At 43.8% G+C, this 24,490-nt stretch overlaps 1 protein-coding gene across 8 annotated transcripts in view; it reads left to right on the top strand.

Moving 5' to 3' along the window:
- The window catches only part of rdgA (retinal degeneration A), a 499,400-nt gene extending 475,120 nt beyond the window's left edge, over window positions 1–24,280 (top strand). For 7 of the 8 annotated variants that reach the window (XM_077637013.1, XM_077637009.1, XM_077637008.1 and 4 more), the window contains exons 15-30: window positions 1,639–1,712; window positions 2,152–2,257; window positions 3,072–3,242; window positions 5,154–5,176; window positions 5,796–5,890; window positions 6,799–6,878; window positions 8,031–8,100; window positions 9,297–9,591; window positions 10,776–10,811; window positions 11,284–11,321; window positions 12,588–12,625; window positions 14,875–14,995; window positions 16,808–16,844; window positions 19,601–19,700; window positions 20,494–20,557; window positions 23,454–24,280. In XM_077637013.1, the coding sequence (XP_077493139.1) occupies window positions 1,639–1,712; window positions 2,152–2,257; window positions 3,072–3,242; window positions 5,154–5,176; window positions 5,796–5,890; window positions 6,799–6,878; window positions 8,031–8,100; window positions 9,297–9,591; window positions 10,776–10,811; window positions 11,284–11,321; window positions 12,588–12,625; window positions 14,875–14,995; window positions 16,808–16,844; window positions 19,601–19,700; window positions 20,494–20,557; window positions 23,454–23,503 (1,398 nt within the window). In that variant the 3' untranslated portion in view covers window positions 23,504–24,280. Of the gene's footprint in view, window positions 1–1,638; window positions 1,713–2,151; window positions 2,258–3,071; window positions 3,243–5,153; window positions 5,177–5,795; window positions 5,891–6,798; window positions 6,879–8,030; window positions 8,101–9,296; window positions 9,592–10,775; window positions 10,812–11,283; window positions 11,322–12,587; window positions 12,626–14,874; window positions 14,996–16,807; window positions 16,845–19,600; window positions 19,701–20,493; window positions 20,558–23,453 lie in introns of those variants that run through there. The other variant, XR_013308444.1, reaches the window with a different exon arrangement.
- The last annotated feature ends 210 nt before the right edge of the window (window positions 24,281–24,490 follow it).

Below are 24,490 nucleotides of genomic sequence, written 5' to 3'. Positions count from 1 at the left end.
ACACAAAAAACCTTACTTTATATAGCAAGCATCTTGAAAACCTTGTCAATCTGTTTCTGCGGGGTGCTACATTGCCATACCAACAGGTCAGCTTGCACGTCAGCGTGGGTGACGTTCTCGTTGTAAACAACAGAAAGCACCATGAGGGCTCACGTTAGTTCAGAGTTAGTTGGCAGCAAAGTCTCTTCTGGATTGTGTTCTTGGTCACCACCTTCCATGCGTCTGAAAAGCATGCCAAGTGCAGACATCAAGTCAACATTGTAGCTCTTGCCACTGTAACGTGCGGCCAAGCACACGTGACCTATAGAGCTGCTTGAGAATCCAGATAATCCCTTGGTCCATCGGCTGTAGGAGTGATGTCGTGTTTGGCAGCAGGAATTTCAGTTGCATAGATTTGAGGTCCTTGACTTGGCCATGTGTTGTGCAGTTGTCCACTAGCATTAGAACTTTGCGTCCTTGGCACTCGAACTTCCTGTCCACCTTTCAAATGTATTCTTCAAAAAGCTTTTGCTTATCCACACCTTCTTGTTGCGTTCGTACAGCACTGGAACACTGGAAAGCATCTCAGATTCTTTGATTTTTCGATAAAAAACATCGGAAGCTTTTTGGTCCCAGCATGTTGCTGCCGACGAAGGTGGCCAGCCATTCCTTGCTGTGCCTGCCACTGTGGCAAGGGTCCCCAGCAAACGCAAGGGTTTTTTTGGGTAGCAACTTATAAGACAGCCCAGTTTCGTCGCAGTTGAACATGACTTCCGGTGCAAACTGCTGGAGCAATGACTGTACCCTACCACAGCAATAACTTTCAACAGCCATCTCTTTCACCACACAACCACTTCACCACAACAGTGGCACTTTCACCACACATCTTTTTGAAGCTCAAGTCGTTTCTCTTCTTAAAATTTTGTACCCAGGCATCACTGAATTTACAGCCATCAATGTTCATCAGAAGCACCAGGGTTTCTGCCTTTTTCTTTAAAACGTCACCGGACACGGTACTTGTTTGGCAATCATGGCTTTAACCACATCAGGATACCTTCCTCAAGTTTTGGGTGGGCACCTCATTTAAAATTGTGTTCTTATATAAGGTATCTTTGCGATCATGTCATTTGGGTAGTACTAACAATGCTCAGTTATTGTCGGTTCTTTTTTTTTTTTTTAGGTACGGAAAGGGTTTTTTTGCTGGTATTGCCCAGAAAAACTCTGCTCGAAATTTGTTTCAGAACTCGTCTGTGCCTGTATACTGTGCGGGGCTTCAGTCAGCATTGGCAAAATGACTCTGTAGGTCCAACTTGATGGATCGATATCCAGTGTTCGCCTGTGCTTTGGCAGTCTAATCAGTGGTCGTGAACACAGTTTCTCTCCATTTAGTAAAGCACATCTTTGACAGATTTTACTTGCAAAGAAACACCAGCCTTTTGTTCTAGCGCATTGGTGGTGAGGCAGCTAATACTAGACTAATAATGCTGATAGCAGTCGATTATGCCATTGTGATAGCATATGTTCTGGGAAATGGTAATGGTTCTACAATCTGCAATGGATGGTGGCGCTAGGGAGAGAGGGCGTTCTGTTTATGGCCTTAACTCTTGAAGGGAGCATGAAAGTTCAGTTTCTTTGTTCTGTTCCCCTCTTGCTTCACAGTGTGATGGCCAAGATTACACGGGAAAGTTGCGAGAACACAAGGTGCACTCCATTCTCTTCCTCAACATTCCCAGGTGAGGTACTGTTCTGTCCTTAAGCCTGTTCAGCAGACATCGCAGAAACTACAGTGTGTGGTTTTTATTTTTGTCAGGAGTCGTAATCTGCCACTTGGGATTTTGCGGCTTTTTATTAAGCTCTTATGTGCCCTGGGCTGTTCGACTATGAGAAATGTACTGCAGCAGACTGCCCTAAAACCTCAACTGAAGACATCCTGTATTTGTTAGGCTTAACGCTCGTACAACCTGTTTAAGGGTCGAACCAGCATCTGTGGCTTTTAGCTTTTTTTAATGTTTTTGTGGTGCTGTCATTTTGTTTACTGATCGTGCAAATGAGAGAAAGCACATATAATTCACTGCTTTTTTTTTTTAGAAGATCAGCATGCTGTGGCAAAGTGCAATGCAGTTAATTGCTCATGCAATTGCTGAAACTATGTCCTGGGGTCTTTCGCTGCAGCTATGGCGGTGGAACGAGGCCTTGGGGAAACCCGGGAACAGCATTTGAAATGCCACAGACTGACGACGGTCTCATCGAAGTGATTGGCCTCACCATCTACCAGATGGTGCGTCTGTGACCAGCGTACTGCTATGCTTGAATCACTTGTGTTGGTCAAGAGTGCATGTACTTTATTAAACATACGGCGCATTGTTAAACAAGGTAGTGCGCAACAGAAACATGGACATGAAGAGCACAAGGCCAGTTGCAGACTTGCGACTGATTTTATTCAGAACACCTGTATTTATGTCTTCATGTCTGCTAAATCACTGACTAAGCACGTGACAAAAATCTACTTTCTTACTGATACAATTTGATCAGGGTATCACAGACACAGTTGTCTCTTCTGTTCGTATAAAAAAAGCCTCTTTTTTTATCGTAGGTCGGCATGAATTATGATGCATAGCCGGAAGGCATGTGCCACTGTGTTAGGGTAAGTTAGACCCTTTTTCGTTCCTTATCGAAAGTTGGTTCTCCCTTAATCGTTCATTCATACATTGGCCCCAGCTTTCGATAAAGAAAGGAAAATGGTCTAACTTACCCTTACACAGCGGTGCATGCCCTTTGGTTGTGCGTCATAAACTATGCCAACATTTGACAGTAAGAACAAAAATTTCGAGGCGAAGTCGTGACCAGCTAGCACATGAGCATGTCGAGGCTTCTCTCATAGGAACAGAAGAAACGATTGTGTCTGTGATACCGCAATCAAATTGTATCAGAAAGAAAGCGGAGATATGAAAGAGGACTTTGCCTCACTGCGGGCATAGTGCGACGGAAGTTGGGACAGAATTGACCCTTTTGCATGCGGCTCTCTTTAGCCACTTTCCACCCCTCTGTGTACATGGAGGTGAAAGGTTTCCTGCCTTCCCTTGCCCGTGCAGCCTTTCCTCCAGGCCGGCGGGCATGGCACGTGTCTGTGTCAGTGCCGCAGTGCCCGTGTTGTGACAAGCAAGACCATCCCAGTGCAAGTGGATGGGGAGCCCTGCCGCCTACTGCCGTCGTTAATCGAGCTTCGCATGCGCAACAAGGCCTGCATGGTCGCCAAGACCAAGGTGGGCACCTCTCGGCTTCGGCTTTGTGACTCAGCTTTGGCTTTGGATTCAGCTAGGGGACAGCAGCTATTTGCGTTAGATGCGTTTACCCTGATGTAACAGGGGTGCAAAATCAACCCTTGCATTAGGACTGGGGCCACAGTACATTTGGGTAAATGTAGTATACTAAACTAGATGCCTACATTATTACACTATACTGTATATTAAATATTAATTGGAGAGATTAGCTACATGTACAGTCGGGGACAAAAGTCTGTGGACCACGTGTTCCTCAAACGACGCCAATAGCTCTCCTATTTGCCAGCAGCTGGGGACAACACTTGTGGAGGTGAAACTCAAAACTTTGTTCTTTCAGCTCCAGAAGTATGGCTTCCAGCCGACTACTAATAATACAGCTGTCGGCTTCTTTTGAGTAACACGTGGCCTACAGACTTTTGTCCCCGACTGTACGCTGTTTATTAGACTCAATGCTGGTCTTGGCTGCCAATTTTTAATCATGCCATACCCTTCACAAAAAAAAAAGATAGGTTTTAGTGCACTGTAGTTTTTATACGTGGACTGTAAATTTTGCGGTGGTGTTTTTACACAAGTTTTCATCCACTAGTGTTTTAGCACAGCAATTTCTTCTACAAAATGATCAAGATGTCATGTGCGCTGGTTAGAGAGCCACGGTAAATTACTCATGATTTGGAGCAAGAATGGCCTTTTTTAATGCGAAAGCATTATATGGCTGATCGGCAGCAAAGCCTGGCTTCGGCATTGACCAGCAGCGGTGGTCCCAAAAATCTCAGATGACATCACTATGGTATCAGAGAAATATAAAATAGGTGCAGGGAATTGAACCCAGGGCTTTCAGATTGCGAGGCGACCCACAGGCCACAAAACCGCATTTCTTCTTGATAAACAAAGGTGAACCTAGTATAAGCATTGTCTTAAGACTGTATGCTAATTAGCAGGTGTGTCATTAGAATGGAAAAGAAGAAATTTAAAAATCAATAAAAAATTGAAAGGAAAAAGGGGAAAATGTAAACAGTGCTTTTGTATTCAAAACACTTAAGTATTCTTAAATGCCGTCCTCCCCTTGTAATTTTTACAAATAAAAGTTACCCTCGTTATAAGGAAGTTAAAGGGGCCCAGCGATTACTTTCTTATAGCCTGTGTTAACCGAGCTTCTAAGGGAAGTCTTCATTCCTTCAGTATATCCGATATTTCGTTATAAACCGTTTCGTTATAACGAGGTTCGACTGTATTATCAAGTTTTTGAGAGATAATAGCTTCTGTAACTGATGCTTAGAAGTACGCCGCAGTACTGAAGGCCTGCGCTTTTTAGTTTTCTCACTCCTTTCCAGCATTTTCATGGCAACAAGCATTGCATCTCTTGTTCGGCCTGGAAGTGTTCAGGCAAAAATAAATGCCTCAGAGGAACGCCAATTCATCATTCCTGTATCGCCTATGAGCAAAAAGAATCATCTGGTTAGGACGTCAGAAGCTAAGCACAGCCCTGCATACTTGTAAACTAAGAACTTCTCAGAGTCCACTGTTGATGGAATTACGGATTGCTAGAAATTTCAAATACATTTATTTCAGTTCAGTATGTTACGAATTGCAGCCGCATTGGTTTGATGCATTCGTTATCCAAGTCTCCCCAAAATAACCTGCCTGGAGTGCTTCACTAGTTTTGATGCACTCAGTGTCAGTGCTCAGTGTCAATGCAGAGGTTTCTTCTCACCTTTTGTGGGATCAATTTTGGGAATAAAAATCAAGCGTTGAAATGAGATTGATGAGGGCGGCATCATTCATACAACTTCTGCATATTGACACCTGTAGATACGGCTTCTTTTTATGTGATGAGCTTCTGTCTGATTCCTTTCCCTGCCTTTTTTTCCTTTCCTTTTTGTCATTCTCTTGCAGATTCACAACCAAGTGCCAAGCCAGTAAGTCCACTTCTTCTTGGTATTGCTGTGCTGCGGCTTCATGGCACGGGGTTAACGTGAAGCATCTGGATATTTAAATTTAGACTTTCAAGGCTTTGTTCACGCAGTGTGGTTGTAATCGCACCAGCAGACCTCCTACACCAGCAGTTCTCTATATCTTTCATTTCAAGGAACACCATTGTCTTTTAAAAAGTAATGAGGAACCCCACCTATCCTAACTTCCATCTGATCTTGCCTAATAGGCATGGACGTCAGCTGCATAATTCAATTCAATTAATAATGACCAGCTCTTTAGTGAAACAGCCTTCTGTGAGCATATATGGTATTATTAGTCTCAAATCAAACTAATAGAAAAATGGGCATTTAGAACCGAAAAGCACACAAGAAACCGGAAGGGTTCCACGGAACCCAGCTTGAGAACCCCTGTCCTATAACTTTATTTTGTGGCATTGTAACGTAAACTTTTCTCAGATAGCTATTTCTGTGTGACACAAAGCTGAAGAGGTCAACTCTGGGCTGCAGTACTTTCGTCACATTTGAGAGATCAAGTGTCAAGTTTGTGTGTTGCTTGTGGCATTTCATGACATCTTGTGGTGTTCTGCCGTCACCTTGCGTTTAGGTTACCACTGGAAAAGCTGACCATTGCCATCCGAAAACTGAACATGGCTGATTACGAGAATTATCATTACGACAAAGACCGACTAAGAAGCCTAGGTGAGTGTTATTGCTAAAAGCCTTTTTCTCTCCTTACTCCTTACGCTTTATCAGCTACTGTAATAGTATTAGTGTGAATCAATACACTTCAGTGTTATCTTTTTCTCTATCACAATGAATGTGATGTACAAACTTTTTTTGACAAGTGTTTAGTGGTAGGTACTTGCATTTGGCGGTCATTGTAAGAAAAGGTGTTGATTAGTTTGGCTAGTATAATACAGTAGAATCTCTATGATGTGATTGTCATGGGTCGCATAAAATATTCGTGTGATCCAAAATTTCTTATCATTAACAAACAAAATTGGTGTACAGAAGCATGGGAAATACATTCAGGGAGATCTATTTATGGCTGAGAGGATTTATTTATGACTGCACGACTACAGCTCACTACTTGCCATGTGTACGGCATGACTGGCGATCGTGACGTTGGTGATGTGTAGGCCGTTTGCCCACACTCACTCATGACGTCAACCATGTGCGGGCTGCACACCCTCGCTCACTGTTTGTGATGTGTACTGCCTCACCAGTGATTATAATGGTGGCGATGTACAAACAGCACTTAGTGCTCCACCCTGTGATCGTAGCTCCAGAGTTCATATCATCCATAATGACGCGGGAGAGTGCTCAGAGCATCAGAAATTCTGCACATTGTGCACAATGCATTCCAGCCAGGGAATTGTATGAATTCATATCAGTCCGAAATTCAGAGCAACTGTGTTCATATCGCCAAGGTTCTACTGTACATATCATTCAAATCACTGCAGACCATTGCTGTGGCAGGCTCTGTCCTTTCTTTGGTGGTGTCTTTGCATTTTCTCATTTTATCTATTTGAGCTCACCATCTATCCCTTGTATTCTTTACTTTTGTGCTTTAGCAGCTGTCATGTTGAGATTCTTTTCCACTGCAGCCATTCCGATTGGAAGCCTGAGTGTGAACCCTGACACTGACCTTGAGAACGTCAGGCTGATGATCAACCAGCTCTGTTCTGTAAGTTCCTTTTTTTTTTCAGTTTATTACTGCACAGAAATGGTGCTGACATACGCTGACTCGACTACTCTCTGTTTGAATGGTACCGTAAAAACTGGACTATAGGTCAGACCGGAATATAGGTCGACCCCCCAACTAACCAATTCTAAAAATGAAAAAGAATCTTTTTCAATGAAAAAAATACCGAAAGTCACCCTTACCTTGAAACAAATGCGACTCAATAGGTTGCACATGGTGATAGTATTTGTTTTCATTTAAATGCGGCTCATATGTACACCCGGCCAATTTTTTAACAGTATCGCGCGCCCATCGACCCGCTTTTTCGTCAGCACCTTATCATCATGGCACGGAGCGGCGAAAACAAGCGAGGTACGCGCATGTGTACACATGCGCTTTCTCTCGTTTCTTTCACCGCTCCGTGCCGTGATCTCTACCACTTTCACGCGGATGCATTCCGCAGTTACAGGCAGCGATCCTTGCACGCAGCTCCCCGACAAACTCGGCAACCTTTCCTTCCAATTCTGGATATGCTGCGGTCCGCCCACGGAATGATTCTTTCTTCTGGTTGCTGCAAGTTGTAATACGCAGCTTCTGCCTCCGCCAGTACCGAATGCTCTTTTCAGATACTCCAAATTTACGCTGTGCTGCCGGGTTGCCGTGAGCTTCCGCGTACCCAGTCGCGTTTTTCTTGAAGGCGATGGTGAATTGCCGTCGGGTTCCGCTCATTTTAAAACGAAATGTGAAAAAGCAGCCTTTAACCAAAACAGCTTTGCAACAACGGAAGCGCAAAATGGAGGTGCCACAATGTCGCCAACGTCGCCACGCCGCGCTGCTGCTAATGGCGATGGTGATGGAAGCTGTTGACTTCAGCCGCCCATTGTTGCAAGACTTCCGTAGTTTTTCCACCAATGACCGGTATATAAGACGGGGCCTACTTTTCGCCATGGTTTATTGAAAAAAAGTTCGACCAATATTCCGGTTTTTACGGTACTCTGTTGCTGTGTAGCTCAATGCAGTGAGATAAGCTGCTTATTAAGTGTGTTAAGGCTACAGAGCAATGTTCAGGTTTCTTTAATACTGTTTCTTTAGGGTGGCTGATCTTTTAGTGTAATATAATGCATGCTTATAATTTTTTCGCCTTTTCACTTTTAGCTGGAAGGACCAGATGCACAGAACCTGTCACCATCCAAGAGGTTCTCACCCGACTGGTGCTTCCTTGATTGTGAGTAGCACTGCATTGTCATAGTTAGTGCGAGTGAAAATTGGGCTTAGTCGCCCATTCTTTCCGTATAGCCTGATGAAGGTGTATTTTATGAGAGCTCGCAGTAGAAACCCTTGGAAATACAGAATAAGTTGGGAATAAGTTAAACACACCGAATTTCCTATACGCATATAGTTCGAAATGTGATCACAGCCTGTTTACCATATTTTCAACCCTTCTAAGCTGCAAAAAAAAAGTTACATTTAGCAGAGCATTGTATGTGGCTCAAGAAAACTGCTTATTCTAAAATGTGCAATAATCACTTAGTACTTTAATGGCACTTTCTTCTGTTGGTGATAGATTTTGGAAAGTCCGTCAGTGTAATCATATTACGTGATTCCACTCCATGTCCAGAAACGTCTATTTTTTTTTTCCGCGTTCTTGTCTCCTCTACCTTTCGAAATCCTTCTAACCTTTTTCAGGCATTGTGCCTTTTGCAGTTGCAGTTGCCAGGCTGGCTGTTTGTTTTCTGAATTTAAGTTTTAAATCCCAAGGCATAAAATTATTGTTGCCAACAGCTGCCTCATATTATTTTGTTCTCTAGTACTTCTTCTGTGGTGTCAGCAGCAAGCATTTGGAATCTGAACCAACATCAGGAAAAAAGAATTGTATGCAGGAAAACTAAAACGAAGTAGACCTTAAACTTTTGAAGCAAACGTAGCTCTCTGCTGTTCATTTTGCCTTGTAATCATTGCTTAAAGGTGGCTTTCTATAGGTTTTGAGAAGCAGACTTGACGCAACCGAAGCAAACTTTCCACCATGCTCAAGACTTCACGCAAAAGGCACTCGTAGCCTTCTGTAAGAGCGCCCCCTTGTATCTGAGCAATCATAAATATACAGCCAACTCTCAATAATGCACGCTTCAAGGGGACCAAAAATTTGTCCTAATGATGCTGAGTTTGAGTGAAGGAGAGCCCTTTAATTCAAACTAAAGCTTTTCAGAACATTAAAGGAAATGAGTTCAGATTATTAAGAATTACTGAAGCAGCTTGGACTAGTTAGTAACAAACATGTTGCTGCAAACACTCTGAGAGAGATCTTGTCCAATCGTGTTTGTCCTGTAAAACGGGCTGCTCTTGGTAATATATATATTCCAGGCTTATAACTAGCTGCTCTGGGTAGTGAGATAAGACCGGCACTTTTCACTTCCCGTGCAGCATGCACAGCGGAGAGGTTCTTTCGCATCGACCGTGCTCAAGAGCAGCTACACTACGTGGTGGACATTGGTCAGGACGGCGTGTACATTCTCGACCCGGAGCAGTCGCCGATTGCACCGGAGCCGCCGCCCCCATCGCTGACGTCACCCACAGTGGAGGACACTGGCGCCTTCAACAGTGCTTCTGCTGCCAAGGACGGTGCCGAGATACCTGTGCTGGCTACAACTACAACTCTAGCTGAAGGCACGACAGCTGCATCAGCAGCTGAAGCTAAGGAACCGGCTCCAACGTGGAGGTGAGTCCTCAAATCTGGAGAGGAAAGAAAAAAAAGGAGGGCGTTTTAGAAAAGTTTGTTATGGTGCAGAAATCTAAAGTTGTTTGGCTCTTTAATATCTGAAATTTAACCAGCTTTGTTCCAGGGAAGTAGCGGTCGATTTTATTATTGCCAAACAAAAATTGGTCGTGTAATATACTGAAAAGCCTCGATAAATCGAGTGTAATTATTCTGAAATCCTCAGTAATTTGTGTGATTTCTGCTGTCCCATAATTTGTAATGTAAAGTTTACCGGCTGATTTAAGCCAGCAGGTAGCACGAGCTTGTTCAATTCGAAGATATGGGGTGCTATTTGTAAATGGCTGGGTTCACCACAAAATCGGGGGCACCTCAGTTTCAGTGGTAATGCAGCGTCGCACCGCTTATAATTGACACACAAGTCTGCATCGAGCAGCGCAACCTTCAGTCGGGCTCTTCCAGTCGCCCCTTTTTAACCAACAGCTGCCTTTTAGCGCGTGTCCCTTAGAGCTGAGCTGCCACTAGCCTGATGTATCCAACCTTGGCTGCCATCCTCGTGTGTGCTGAGAACGTCGGAGTACGAAGCCGCCAGCCAACGACGAAGAGCTTTTCTAATAATTGATTTACTTCGAGAGAGATGTGAGACCATATTCTGCGGACGTCAAAACCTGGGTGAAGAATTTCGGCTGACTGGCAGTGACATGGTGACCATGACAAGTCTGAAGTAACTCCCATTGTAGGAGAGGAGGAGTTAATTGTGAAGCATCAACCGTAGCTTTGTTGAGTGCATGCATCGTAGCGAGCTAATGTGTTGGAAGCATTTGGATTTTCGTGCTTTCAGCTCGTGATACCTCGGGGTGAATTTGAAATAAATTAATGAAGTTGTGCGGTGCTCACATCACTATGCTCACTAGAGTTCATTCTTTAATGCAAGTGTGGTTTTTAAACACATTTGTGAATTTCTTTTCGTATGTTCGATTCGAATTCCCTTAATTACACTGTTTGCGCATTTCTGTTTATATATTGGATAGGAATTCTCTTAGTTTCTTCATACGTATGTGAGTGAAGGAATAATTGCCGTTGTATAATTTTTTACTTTTTCACAGATTGCACAAAACATTTGATAGTAATCTTGCTTATATTCTATGAACTCAGTGCTGATGATTTTTCTTCTGTTTTCACCTCAGTGCTCCTACTAGTGCACAAGAAAGCAAAGTACAGATGTAAGTACACTGTTGAAGTTTGTGGTTGTTGTACTCTTGGAGTGTGACCCGAATGGGCATGTATGTTACGAATAGGAACGACGGGACAGAGCACTCCTCCTTCTTCTAATTCACTTCTTCTTCTAATGTCACTTTTAGTTCGTTTATCCAATAATTCGTACTATCAGTACTCTGAAGAATCGATTGTATTCGGCACAGAGCCCTTGCCTTTTTTTTTGTGAATATTTCTTCAAGGCTTATAAGGAAATTATACGAATTGTATAATGGAGCCTTCGGTGTATATGCCGTCTTTTCTTTAAGGAGTTCATTCTCTATGTTTTGTGGCAAAGACAGCCCACCACGTTATGAGACAGATTTACGTTTTATGTTATTTAAGTTGCGATGAAATGCTGCGCTGTGCTTTCTCTTTATGGAGTTCCTTCTCTTATTGGCTGACCTCATCAGTTCCCTTCTTTATTTTTTTTTTTTTCAGAGCTGAGGCTGGAGAACAGCCAGCTTCATCGTCTCATGGTACGTATTTGCTGCAGTAAGAGCAGGCAAAGTGAAAAGTGCTGCTAAACTGTTTGTCTTCTAACCAACAGATCTGCAATATTACTTTGGTGGACAAAATGTAGAGGGTGTTGCTAGACACCGTCTCTTAGAGTCGCTGGAAAAAATTTTCAGAGTACCACAGTCCTTTTCCCTGGGCTGCCAGTCTTGGGGGAAAAATGGCCGCCGCGGTTCAATGTTGCGACAACGGCTAACTCAAAATTTGGCGGGAAGTTGCATGGATGCATGGAGCAGCGGCCTTTCAGAGTCTCTGGACTCTCCTGTAGAACCTGTGCACATGCAAGGCGCTGCTTAAACGAGTCTCAAAAAATCATTGTTTCCAATTTTTTCGGAGTGTTTGTTCACGATACCACTGAACCTGGTTCTGCCAACTACGCAGAACTTTATTTTGTGATTTATAATAATGGCGTTGTCAAGGCCGGTACATAGGGCACTGCAAGCTCGATTGTCATGCTGGGAGCATTGGGCAGCAGCAGCCATATATATGCCTTTCAAATTTGTTAGTGGGAAGAGGATTGCGGTATTCTGAAAATTTTTCCAGTGACTATACATTGTCTGTTTATTACATGCAAAAAATTTGCTTCGTCTAAGTCGTAACCTTTGCTCCGCTTGGCATGGTTGTTGGCTCATGCTTCCTTCAGTAGTGTGTATGTGCTCGCATCTGTGTGTGTTTGTGTGTTAAGGGCTGGTAGGGCTGCTAGTATTGTTAAGGCAGGATTAGACATCAGTAAAGGCTCAATACTCAGCTGTGAGTGCAGTTTATTTCTTTTGTTAGTTAAAAAAATGATGGAAGTGTTATTCAGTATAGTACTAGGATTTTGAAGCTACTGTTATCTGGGCAAAAAAATTCTAGTATTTAAATGTGAACTTTTAATACTTTATAAACTCTCTCTACTAGAACAATAACGACTGATGCCTTTTGAAGCATAGGTTGATGATTTAACTTGCTGCAGTGGAAATCCTGCAATGGTAATAGTAATTCCTACAAGAACTAGGAATTAAGATCCTGAGGGAAGAATAAGGGACCAACGGGCTGTTGATATTGAAACTAGAGAGCTTGAGTGAAAACACAAAACTGCTTGCTGCATTCGTATCCTTGATGAGCAGGTCTTGCGTGCATGGCGTCACAGTGCATGTGCTTTGCTGTGCAATTGTATCTCTTAGCCTTTGACACTGATGCGTCAGGTTGGCCTTTGCATAACCGATTAACCCTTTGTCTGCTTGCAGAAGTAATCACTGCTGCCAAAATGGGAGATCTCTTAAGGGTAGGTTTATTTGGCACTTTGTTTCAAATAGTGAACACACTTGTGCTGCTGACACGCCTTGACAAGAATTTCGCAACACCGTTTTTTGTGTTGTTCCTTCATCGTATCATAGCTCTGTACTTGAGGGCATTTGAAAATCTAATGCACTGTTTTTTTTATTTTTGCTACCCTTTTGCAAATCATGAATGACAGTTTACCAATATCCCTCAGCAGAAAAGTGTACAACAGCTGTATCTTACCGGTACTCACCTACGGGGCATAAACGCGGAGGCTAACGAAAAGGGTTCAGCTTAAGTTAAGGGCAACATAGCGAACCATTTAAAGAAAAATGTTAGGTGTAACGTTAAGAGACCGGAAGCGGGCAGAGTGGGTGAGAGAACAAACGCGGGTTAATGACATCCTAGTCAAAATCAAGAGGATAAAATGGGCTTGGGCAGGGCATGTAATGCGAAGGCAAGATAACCGCTGGTCCTTAAGGGTAACGGAGTGGATTCCAACAGAAGGCAAGCTTACGAGGGGGCGGCAGGAAGTTAGGAGGATGGTTGAGATTAAGAAGTTTGTGGGGATAGGGTGAGCACAGCTGGCAAAGGACAGGGTTAAAACGAGAGACATTGGAGAGGCCTTTGCCCTGCAGTTGGGCATAGTCAGGCTGATGATGATGATGACCTATTTGTCAAATCAGAGTGCTTGTTTTTTTTTTAAAGAAAGGTACATTTTTACAGCACTGATAATTAACTCCTGCATTGTAGTCTCTGTTCAGTTTTTTTTTTATGAATTTTGTGCCAAGTGCTGAGCCTTCCATGTTAAAATTCATTTTTGCCATGTGAGACTCGATAATTTATGGCTGCTCTGCTTTGCTCTTGGCTGCCAAGTATCTTTTTTTTTTTACTTTTCGCTTAACATACAGTAGTGTTGAACTCTGTTAAGGAAGTATGGAATGTATATACTAAATTTAGTGTTTTGTAATGTTTTGTGAATCTTTGCTCATTTTTTTCACTCACATTGGACTACCTCTCTGCTTCCTAGTTCCCATTCTCTAGTGTATATTCAACGGCACACAACTTGAAGTTTGCATCCTGGCTTTTTCGCCTTGCAGGCGGCGTCATGTTGAGCTAGAACAACACACGTCACGCACAGAGCACGCCGCAATGAGTGCGGTAAAGACAATTTGACAATTGGAAGTAACGCCAGTGAAACTCTTTGCCGAAATAAATACTTTTGAGAACATGCCTGGACTGGGTGCAGTTGCGGCTCAGGGCGCCCCATTGCTGCATTTATTTCGGCCGTGGCGTGATTATACGATTGCACCCATAACTCAACGTTTTAAAAAAATGTATTTTTTTTCTGTCTTTTGCACATTGATTTTCTTTACAAGTGCAGTTACTGGGCATAGCAACGGATGACGTATGGGGGCACGTTATTTTTCGCTGTATATAAAACAAACCAACGAAAAGTTCAGAAAAAAATACAGAACTTATATGCCAGAAGACACAATAGACCATCAATCAAATGTAGCGACTTTGAATTAATGGGATTCCAGTGTGTTAGCATTGAAGTTCAGTACTACTTATAGAGTATTAATCCACTCACCACTCACTTTAGTAAACGAAATCAACTTCTTAATGTTTGACTACATCACACAAGCTCGAGGAATCAAAATTATTTAGCTTAAAATTTTGTTTGATAATTAGCATCATGTTTAGGCAACAACATTAGCATCATGTTTAGGCAACAAGAAAAGCTGTAACAGCTGACTACTTTTTTGCCGTGGAAGAATTCTGTGTGGTAGTCCTGAGTGTGGCCGGAGCTTCACTGTAGACTTATGTTGTATCCAACTAGACTTGAACCTTAACAACGTATATGAGGGGTCAGTTCATCAGACGTGCTGTTTGAACGAAAAACGTAGTGTTGAGATAGTGCACAGAAAAGGCGAAGACAGGACATCTCGTTCTTCGGTCAGACAGTAAATCCGACTAGAGTACCACTGATCTTTGCCATTGAACTCTCTAAAGCAATGCTTGTCTTGTCTTCATAGAGGTGTAACTTACGCCTGGCACCTTTTGAGGTGTCTGCTGATTCGGTTCCAACCGTTGTGCTCTCTGAACAGTGTACTTGTCTCACTACCATAAAAGCGTGTTGCCCGACTCTTTTTTTATAGCACTTTTCTGAACTTTGCCGTTACCTCTTTGAGTGTTTGTTAATAGTTTGCATTCTCTTTTCTTCACTTTGCACACTTCCCTGTGCTGCAGCTAAAGCAGCTTTGTGACAATGGTCACAGCCTGCTGTCGGCGGACGACAGCGGGATGACAGCACTGCACCATGCCTCGCGCTATGGACACAAGGACGTTGTTCGCTACATTGTTGCCAGTGGTGAGTACGAGGAATTGCTGCCTATGACATAGGGGTAGGCTGCTGCAGCTGTTTCGTTAGAGGTTAGGCTACAGTGTCATTTACGGTGGCAACTCGCCATTTTCGGTAAAGACATTATGAGTTCTAATCAACTGGTGGGAAACTTTTTAAGTCCAATTTTATTGGCAATGAATTCACTGTTGCTGCCTCACGAATGTCAACAGAGGCAGTAAGAGCCACAGGGTCAGTTTTTACTGAGAACAACCGTTGAGTGAAGTTGTCCTGGTGTCCTTTAAAGGACAATTCTGGGTTGTTTTTTTTACATTCAGGCATTTTACTGGTACTTTATTCTAGGCTCTTCCCTGTCTCCTGATATTTTGTTCCATATTTTGCAATAAGTACTTTTGGTTCATTTGGCGAGTTGGTTCGTTTTGCATTAAAGGAATAAACTTGCGCAAAAGAAAGGGAAGAAGAAAAGAGACGTTGCAACAGGATAGAGTGCGAACTTCCAGCTACTTTTATTTTTGAGACAGCAGCCGCATTTTTACCCGAGCGAAATCACAGTCGTTGATGGTATCCGGAATACATATGCGCGCGCTCAGGCAGCAAAACCACCGCCTGGAAAGATATGAAAGGGCCATTTTTCAACATGTCTAAGAAGAGCAGACCAAAAGTAGAACTACACTCTCAAGCACATAAACACAACTACATACATGCACGACTGCCCTCTCGGAGACATCCAGTCACACCTATGCACACCCTCATGCACACATGCAGAATTAAAGGGACAGTGAGGAGAACTCTATGAATTTTTTTTGTTAGCAAAATCTGATAGTTCGGCATTTCATGGTTTCGTTGCCGCTTGTCCGGGCGCGAAAGATGCATTTATTTCAAAGAAATTTGGATTCGAAGTTGAAAAAGTTTTTCCCGCCCCTCAGATTCAAACTCAGGGAACTCTTATGACGCCACGGCAACTCTTATGACGTCACAGAACGGAGTGACGTGAATCGTGACGTAACGCGGACTCCGTGATTTCTGCCTGCTAGCGGTGCGATGTGCAACCTTCCTTTGCAAGCCTCAGAGATTCGTGACTTCCATGAAGTAAAGAAAATTCCTCCAAGGTGGCGCCTCTTGTCCTAGGAAGTCATCACGCTTGTACTTGCAAGATTGGCCTGTGGCGGCGATACCTGTATTTTGGTTCTTGCTAATTTCTACACTACAAGAGCTTTGTTTTCAGGAAGAGTGGCGTTTTTGTGATCAGGAGCTGCTATTCTATGGATACAAGCCAACTTCAATTTCTCCTCAGTGTCCCTTTAACAATGCGTCTTCATACCAAGTCCGAGTCACATATATAGAAAAATAGGAAAATAGTAGCTGCTTTTGAGTGCAAGAGTAGAACAAAAACACGAATTAAATGTTGTTACCTTACCAAATAAAGCCAAATTAGAAATCATCTACATTATGTACTATCGCGAACAGAAGTTTACGGGATGCGAGTCTGCGGAAAAAATTTTATTTCAGTGCGGTCATGTAATCCAATCACCTGATATGTGTCAAGATATGAGGGGATGTGCATGCTCTATTCGCTGGTGACCATACCACATGACTGGGTAGCAAGGTAGAACTTCAGTAAACTTTTTCCAGAAAACACGCGTCCCGTAATGTTTTTATTGTGATAGTACTTTGTTCTTTATTCATTTGCTTCTTTTAATTCGTTGTTTCCTAGCCTAGTCTTGCAGCAGCCTTTAATGTCAGTAAATTCTAATGGTAGGTTTCGTTCTGGTAAGCTTTGATGAATACTATGTTTGGCTAAAAACAGCATTGTATGCGCAGCACCACCGGCAATCTTGGACATTGCAGACAAGGACAGGTAAGTTTTCCAAGGATAGTACTAATTTTTGTGTGTCAGGTAGTTTTGTATTATAGAAGCGTATATTGTACAGTTGAACTTTGATATGACTGTCATACTTGTGGCTGAAAGCTTCGTTAAATCAGTAATTTTGTTTGGATCATGTTCCCACCCTTTGGCAGTCTGAATGGCCCGAAGTCTCCTAAAACATTCTTAGGGGAACACTATCTGGTCCTTAAGCCTTTACAAAGGAAATACAGTAATCCCTCGTTATAACGAAGTCAGCAGGACAGCGAAAAAATTCGTTATAAGCGGTAATTTTATATAAGCTACCACCCGAGAAAAGCTAAAGCAGTCGAGCTTTAATTGCGCCACAACTGCAAGGATGTCAAAATACAATGTATTCAGTGAAGCAAAACTTTATTCAGGCGCAAAAAAGGCAGTGGGCTATGGCTGCTTCAAGTTCTTACCGGGCGCTTGCAACCCCTGCTCTAATCTGATCAAGCATTCCACGAATCCATGGTCGCCGCCCATGCATCCTCGGGGTATTTCGAAGCGTGAAAGCAGTGGCCACTTTTTGGGGGGGGTGGGGGGGTATGAGGTTGTGTCTGTTATGCTCAAAAACTATTAGCCGCTCATTGTGGGCACGCAGCGCGATCGTGAAAACCGAACGGTTTGGCATAGGGGCTTTGCATGATTACTGTTTAATTTTTTCCCGAGGTGTGCAGCCGTGAAGTTTGCAAAGCGAGAGTTTTTCAGCGCACCGATGTCGACGACACTGTAAATTCTGTGCTTCGGGTGTCGATGTTCATGCAGCTTCGCCTCCGCGCCTTTGACAAATGTCAAGGAACAAAATTCAGTGACCCTACCACGCATTTAGACCGTTTGTCTAGTCATATCGTGCAAATCGGCATGACTGGCTCAAGAAAATCGCTGGGGAAACACCATGGTTGCACTGACCCGCCATGTTGACAGCCTGAGCCGTCGCTGGCGACGCTCGGATTTTTCGAGTTTTCGGCAAGTTTTCGGTTGATTTGCATCGTCAAAAGTGCAACAAAGCTAGGGGCGGTGTTTTATTGCGATGCAGGCCGATTATGGCGACCGGCGAGAAAATTTCTAGGCTGTCTTTCCAAGTCGTCTTCCCAATTCGTTAACGTCACTCCTCGCGTCGAACACTGCATAGGGCATGCTACCAGGCAGCAGCTCAACAAACACCATTGATCATACTTGCAAGCGCAACCTGCGGGTCACCTTCTCGTCTGATGTGAAAACTCTCGGAATTGACGTTGTGCGCGTGCTTTCAAGTGTTTCGTCTGCTTTGGCCGATGTGAAACGGTTAGGCTTAGCGACGATTATGGCAGCCAGGGAGCAGCTCAGTTCCTTGCCCGGTGCATCCGCAGTCGACGTCGTTGCCGAAAGCTCGGCTCGCTCGCTGATTGGTTCAGTGGTTTGCGGCTTGCTGTCGCAATGCTGGAAAATCGAGCAGTGAGCGACTGGCCTGCGACTGTCACTTTTCGACCAATGCAACAGTTTGCGACGGTCGCTTTTCGACCAAAACAGTCGCACAACCTCTGCGACTCGCAAGTTTGAATGAGCCCATATTTGGAGGTACACTTCTTTTGTGCTTTTTGGCACGTTTCAGCACCAGAAGTGCTCTTTAGAGTGGTAAAACTTTGCTCATCGAGCGCCCCCCATGCAACGCTACAGCGCAATTCTGCCCGCAGTCTTTTGGCCACTTTTCGGCATCCAAGAGACCACGATTTTCTGGCATCGCAAATCGTCAGGAAAACTTCATTTTCATTTGGTTTCTATCACGGGGGACACCAGCAATGTGATTGTTACCGAGATTAACGGTCCGGGTGCACTGCACCATGGAATTTGACAGCTTCTGCTCGCTTTTCTGTAAACAGCTGGGGGCACTCGGTACTCGCTTGGTACTCGTTACTAGGCAGGTCATCGGTCGTAGGCTTGGTACTTTTGTGGCCTGTTCTGTGTCTGTATGAGACTAATTCGTCGGCAGTATTAATTTGACACTGCATGCGCAAAAGGGCCACCGCCCCGCCTATGCTCGCCACTTCGCTCTAAGCGGGTCAAGCCCTTCGTGCACTTCAAGTAATGCAGCTTAAAATGCATGCATTTGGGTCGGGACCCGAAGAAATTTCGAATAAAGCGATATTTTGAGTAAAGCGATTTCATTATAATGAGGGATTACTATATTCCCGTTGCAGTAATTTTTTAATCAAGGGCATTGGTAGTCATTTCGTATATCGTGACCCCTATGCCTATTAGTACAAAGTTCATAGTGCCACTATCAGCTAGCACTGTGCGTAATGCTATAGCCCTTTGACTCGGGGCTTTCATTTTATTTATCACTTTTTTTTTATTTGTATTCTAGCAAAAAAAAATGGCAAAGTGGCTGCTGAGTCTTTAGTTTCATAGTGATGGCTTGGAGAGGGGCTTGTGGCATGTTAACTTTTTTTTTTTTAGAAAGTACATTCGGTGTTGAATGTGAGGATTAACTGTTATACAGAGAACATTGAAGTTAGAAACTTCCATTTTATATGTTCCAAATTTTCATCACCTAGCTCATGGTTAGTGATTGTTTCTGTGTGATGTTGCAGTTGGAAAGGAAAGTTTATGCAGTTATTGTCCTTTTGATGGCACCTGTGTGTTTACCATACCCATGGTTCTTTTCATTCCCATCAAAAGTAGGGTTTTGTTTACAGTGTACTAAATTTCCTTCGATTTCTTCTTCTCGCAAAAACAAATCTGACCAGAGGACAGACGGCTCTCCACAAGGCGGCAGCTTACAAGAGGAGAACCATCTGTTGCATGCTTGTGGCTGCAGGAGCATCGCTGTCAAAGGCAGACTGCCAGGTATGTTCTCATAGCCTCATCAGGGGCACAGGAGGGGTGTATACGTAGGGTTGCCATCAGCGGCTATGATAGATCTGCCGTTGCTCTTTACAGTGATAGGTGTCTGGGGCACTTTCTTGGAGGTAAATGATGTAGCTAGTGTAGTATGTCATTGCCGAAAAATTTTCACATTAACCTGCTTGCCAGTGAGTGTTACCCCAGTAACCAGGAACTGGGCACTCTAGAGCATGTGCCATGTGTGGTCACGTCTGTTTGGTCATGGCCAAGGCAGTGAGGATGGGAACCTGTGTAGTCATGTGATCCCATTTGGTTGTGACCCTGTGTAGTCATGTGATCCCATTTGTTCGAGGCCCTGTGTAGTCATTTGATCCCATTTGGTCATGACCCTGTGTAGTTGTGTGATCCCATTTGTTCGAGGCCCTGTGTAGTCGTGCGATCCCGTTTGGTCGGGACCGTGTGTAGTCTTGTTATTCTGTGTGTTTACTCATGTGATATAATGCAGTCGTGTAGTCAGTTACCCTGTGTGTTCATGTGACCCTGTATAGTCACGTGAGCCTTTTTGTTTTGGTAATTTTATGACAACCAATTGGTCTGTCAGGGCATACCAAACAGTGCAGCTTTTACTCTTTTCACCGCAGGGGAGAACAGAAACTGGGGAGTTTTTTTTTTTTTTACTCTCTAATTACTGTTCTCAGTATCTCTGTTGGTAATACAGCACTCTGCTGCTACCATGCTCAAGTTGTGCAGCTCGCAATTTTGACTAAGGGTTATGTTGTCATTGCTTCTTATTCAGGGACAGACAGCGAAGCAGCTGGCTGCCAAAGCAGGAGATGAGGACTTGGCGGCATACCTGGAGAGTAAGTGTCCTGCATACTCTGCTTGCTTCAAATTCATTGCCGACTAGGTGTCAGGCTTTCTTTAGTGTCGTGCTTTTTTACAGTGCTTGGGGCTAGTATCTTTATCAGAATTTAGTGCTTAAACTTAAGGGGGGACACTGGTCGTAGACCTATTTTCCTTATTTTTAGTCCAATCCTAATGAAACTATGTCACATTGCACAGTTTTTTATACTTGTTTCAAATATGAAATTGCTTTTTAATTAATTCATTAGTTCCTAAGATAATCAATTTTAATCAGTCATTTATTACTACCTCGGTACAAAAAAAATGGCTCAATAAAAACAGTTTTAACCCATGGCCACGTAGTATGGTGAGTAAAGAGTGCAATAATCAAAGCAGTTTTTTCATTTTGCCCTCATTAATAATTTTACAGCACTTAGAAAAGCAGCATTCAAAGTGTGAATAGCATACATAGGTAAACTTTGCAAAATTATAAATTCTTGAAGCGTGATTGAATAATTGTGCTTCGATTATTGCATACATTGTGCCTTCAGCTTCCCTTAGCAAACAGTATGACATGTCTATCTGTCCTAGACGTTGAGATATTGACGCACTAAGACAGCCAGGTGTCCAAAATTTTCACGGTGTTAAATCGCCTCCTCCTGAACAAATTGAGCCCACACAGTGATCTAAATTTAATATTCTGGTCAAAATACCGATTTCCTGGAGGAGAAAAATGGTAGAGTTGAAGAATAATAGCTATAGGCTCCAAAAATGTCATTTCTAAAAAATTGATTTTTGGGTCGTTTTTTGGTCCCGAAGACCGGTGTCCCCCCTTATTCCAGTCATTGTCCAGACCTCTTTCTACGCCCCGTCTCTTCATGCGCAGTTTGCTTTCAGGGCAGTGTTAGCTCTGCTCCTGTAGAAAAATAATGCCAAGAATTGCACTAATCCAGTGAAGGAGTAGTGAGAAGCAGTGGAGCAGATTGGGCCATTGTGCACCACTGATTGCCCTTACTCCTTCAGTTAAATTTTATCTGCTTACCGTTTTTATGACTTTGCAAAAATACGGCCAGCCTTGATTTAAGGACTCGGGCAGGAGTGCACTATACAGAAAGATGCAGACAGGACAGAGTGTATAAAAAAAACCATTACAAAGTATTTTCAGCGCAAATGGTGATGCATGCAAACATAAAGAAAAACTCCAATGCTGTGTGCACACTTCCACTGTAATATGGAGTGAGAAAAACTAATATCGAAATTAAAAAAATTACAAATGTGTTGTTCACCCACTAAGGGGGACGCAGCTTTGAGATCCTAAAAAATGATTTTTTGAAAATTGTAACCACTGGTACGCCGCGTTTTTCGTGCTGACGTTTCATTGCTGAAATCGGCCGGGAAGTACTCTAAAAAAATTGTTTTGTGAACCATGGCAGCTCTTTATTGTCGGGAACTGGGAGTTTTCCTCTCTTACGGTTTCTCCCTTAAGCCCGGGATACATGGAGCGTTTTTTCCGACGATGTTCGCGCGGCAGAAAACGTCGCGGCGGCGCGACGCCCGGTCGGAGATACATGGAGCGAAAAAGCGGCAGCCCGCCGCCGCGTATCTCTCAGCGCGAAAGCAATGTGATCAACAAGTGGCAAATACCATTGAGCGGGGAGCTCTTTGAGAGCAGCGACGCTGACTCCTTATTCAGAATAACGAAATTGTTCATTTAGACACCACTGTACTGATTGCAGCACGTGTGCATAGATATCTACAAGGTTTTGCGCGCTCGAATGCATGCGGTCGCGTATCTTTCGATGCCCGCTCAGCCGTGGCTACCATCGGCTGCAGTTTTCTTCGGCACCTTTGCTTCAGGGAGGAAAAGTGGGCATTTCGATCCAAGATTCGGTCCTGTTCTCCAAAAAAAGTGACATTTCATGTCTCGTGAAGCGTTTATTTTCACGATAACAACATTTTCGTGCAATAAACACAGCAGAGCTCGTCGGCCATGGCGGCCATGTTGGCGGCGGCGGCGGCGGAGGCGGCCAAACCGGAAGAGCGGGCTTTCTGAGCTGCTATTGGCTTCCTTCGGCTGCCGCTTCCGGTCTCGCCGGACGCCGCGCGTCAATATCTGGCGGGGCCAGATCGGCGGCGGCGGGCGTTTTTTTCGAGACCGGGCGTCAAATGCGCGCCGTCGGGCGAAAATCGCCCAAAAAACGCTCCATGTATCCCGGGCTTTACAGTTTGCATCAAGTTCTTCACTTTTGGCAGGCTGATGATTTGAACAGACATTAGCCAACCTGCATCGCTCAGCCAACCTTTTAGCTTAAATATTGTATTTTATGAATGTATGCTGGACTGATTATTGGCAGCTTTCACATATCCGATCTCTTTTTTTGGGTAAGTTACAAGCAACCGACCGCAATGGCTCGGAGATCATGTGCGCAACTGCCGAGTCAAAGGCTGCGGGATCAAATCACAGCCACTTGTTTCAGTGAAGTGAAACGCAAAAAATTGCCCGTGTACTTTGTGATGTCACTGCTTCTTTCGAATATACTAATCTGGAGCCCTCCACTGTGGTATCCTGCATAGCACATATCCCATTTCAAGGTGGTGAACTCCACATACAGTGGTAATCTCCATTACTGGGAACGTGTGAGCGCTTTCTTTTTGGCTCTACCATGATGTTATGCGGCAAGGTTCAGGAGACATTTACTAGTGTCGAGAAAATACATCTAGCATATTATGCTGTACTGCAGCGGTGGTGGTGATCACCGCTGTACTATTCCATATCATTCATGTTGCAAGCTTTTCCTTATCCAGGTCAAGCTTGATGGTGGACAGCTTTAAAATGTAGCTTTTTAGCATGGCCTGACAAATGTGTACTGAATCGATTGACCATAGCTTTGCTCTTTTTGTCTGCCATTGCAGGTCAGGAGCACTTTGAGAGGCTCGTGCAGGATCGAGAGACGGCTGTCTGACGACAGCTGAACGCTGGCGCCCTGCTCCGCAACCATAAGGGCTTCAGCTTTCTTCTCCAGTCGTTCCAGTGGAACCAAGCCACAAGACTGCGTTGAAGGCCAAGCCAGAGAAAAGGTCATTGGCCGCGGCATCGTGTTTACGCACAGTGCGGCTACGGCCAAAGCGGCAACGCCGAGATTCATCGTTGGCATTGCCCGCCGCTGTCCCAGCTGCGGAATGAGATGGACGGAGTCGAAACCGAGGCTTGAAATTACCGGTCCGATGGCGCAGAAGGAGCTGAAACGGGAGCAGTGCTTAAACCTTGAAAAACCGAAAAAAAGTATGCTGAGAAGCAAATGTTGCATGACGCGTCGTGCTCGTTTCGCCGGGTGTCATGGATTGCTGTTTGAACTGTACCAACTGGGAAAACGCCAAGTATGACCCAATTTATACTCACTGTGTTGAAAATTCTGGGACTGTTTTCTCAGTTTCACTAGGAATGCTCATTTGGTCGCACTCATGAGGCTTGTCTGGGCGCCGCGCACTTCAGAGGATGGTATTTGATTGTGTTGCCTTCTCCCAAGGACATTGACAGTTTGTTTCGTTCTCATTCTTGCTATGCGTAATTGTTACCTGCGAAAAAAAGGACTGGGCAGAAACTTTTTCTTTTTTTTTTACTGGCAACTAAGCATTGTGATCGCATATTTATTTTTCTTTTCACATTAGCCGCATGCTTAGATTTGATGCCTCTTGATAGTGTGCTTACTCGTACGAGAAAAATGCAGTTTGGTGTCATCTTTGGTGTCATCTTTTTGGTAGCTAAATACGTCAACACTAAATTATTTTTTTTTAATGGGGCTTTTTTTGACATAGTGAAATTATCTGTCTCATAGGACACGTGAATTGCAGCCCACTGATGTGACCAAATCATGCTCTGTCATGCACTGCACATGACATGCTGTGCATGACGTGTCATACATGCTCTGGTGACTGCAACGCTGCACCAT

This window comes from Amblyomma americanum, chromosome 9 (genome assembly GCF_052857255.1).
Source record: "Amblyomma americanum isolate KBUSLIRL-KWMA chromosome 9, ASM5285725v1, whole genome shotgun sequence".
Classification (NCBI taxonomy): Eukaryota; Metazoa; Arthropoda; class Arachnida; order Ixodida; family Ixodidae; genus Amblyomma; species Amblyomma americanum.
Note: the sequence above shows the minus strand (reverse complement) of the source record. Positions and strands in the feature narration are given on the sequence as shown.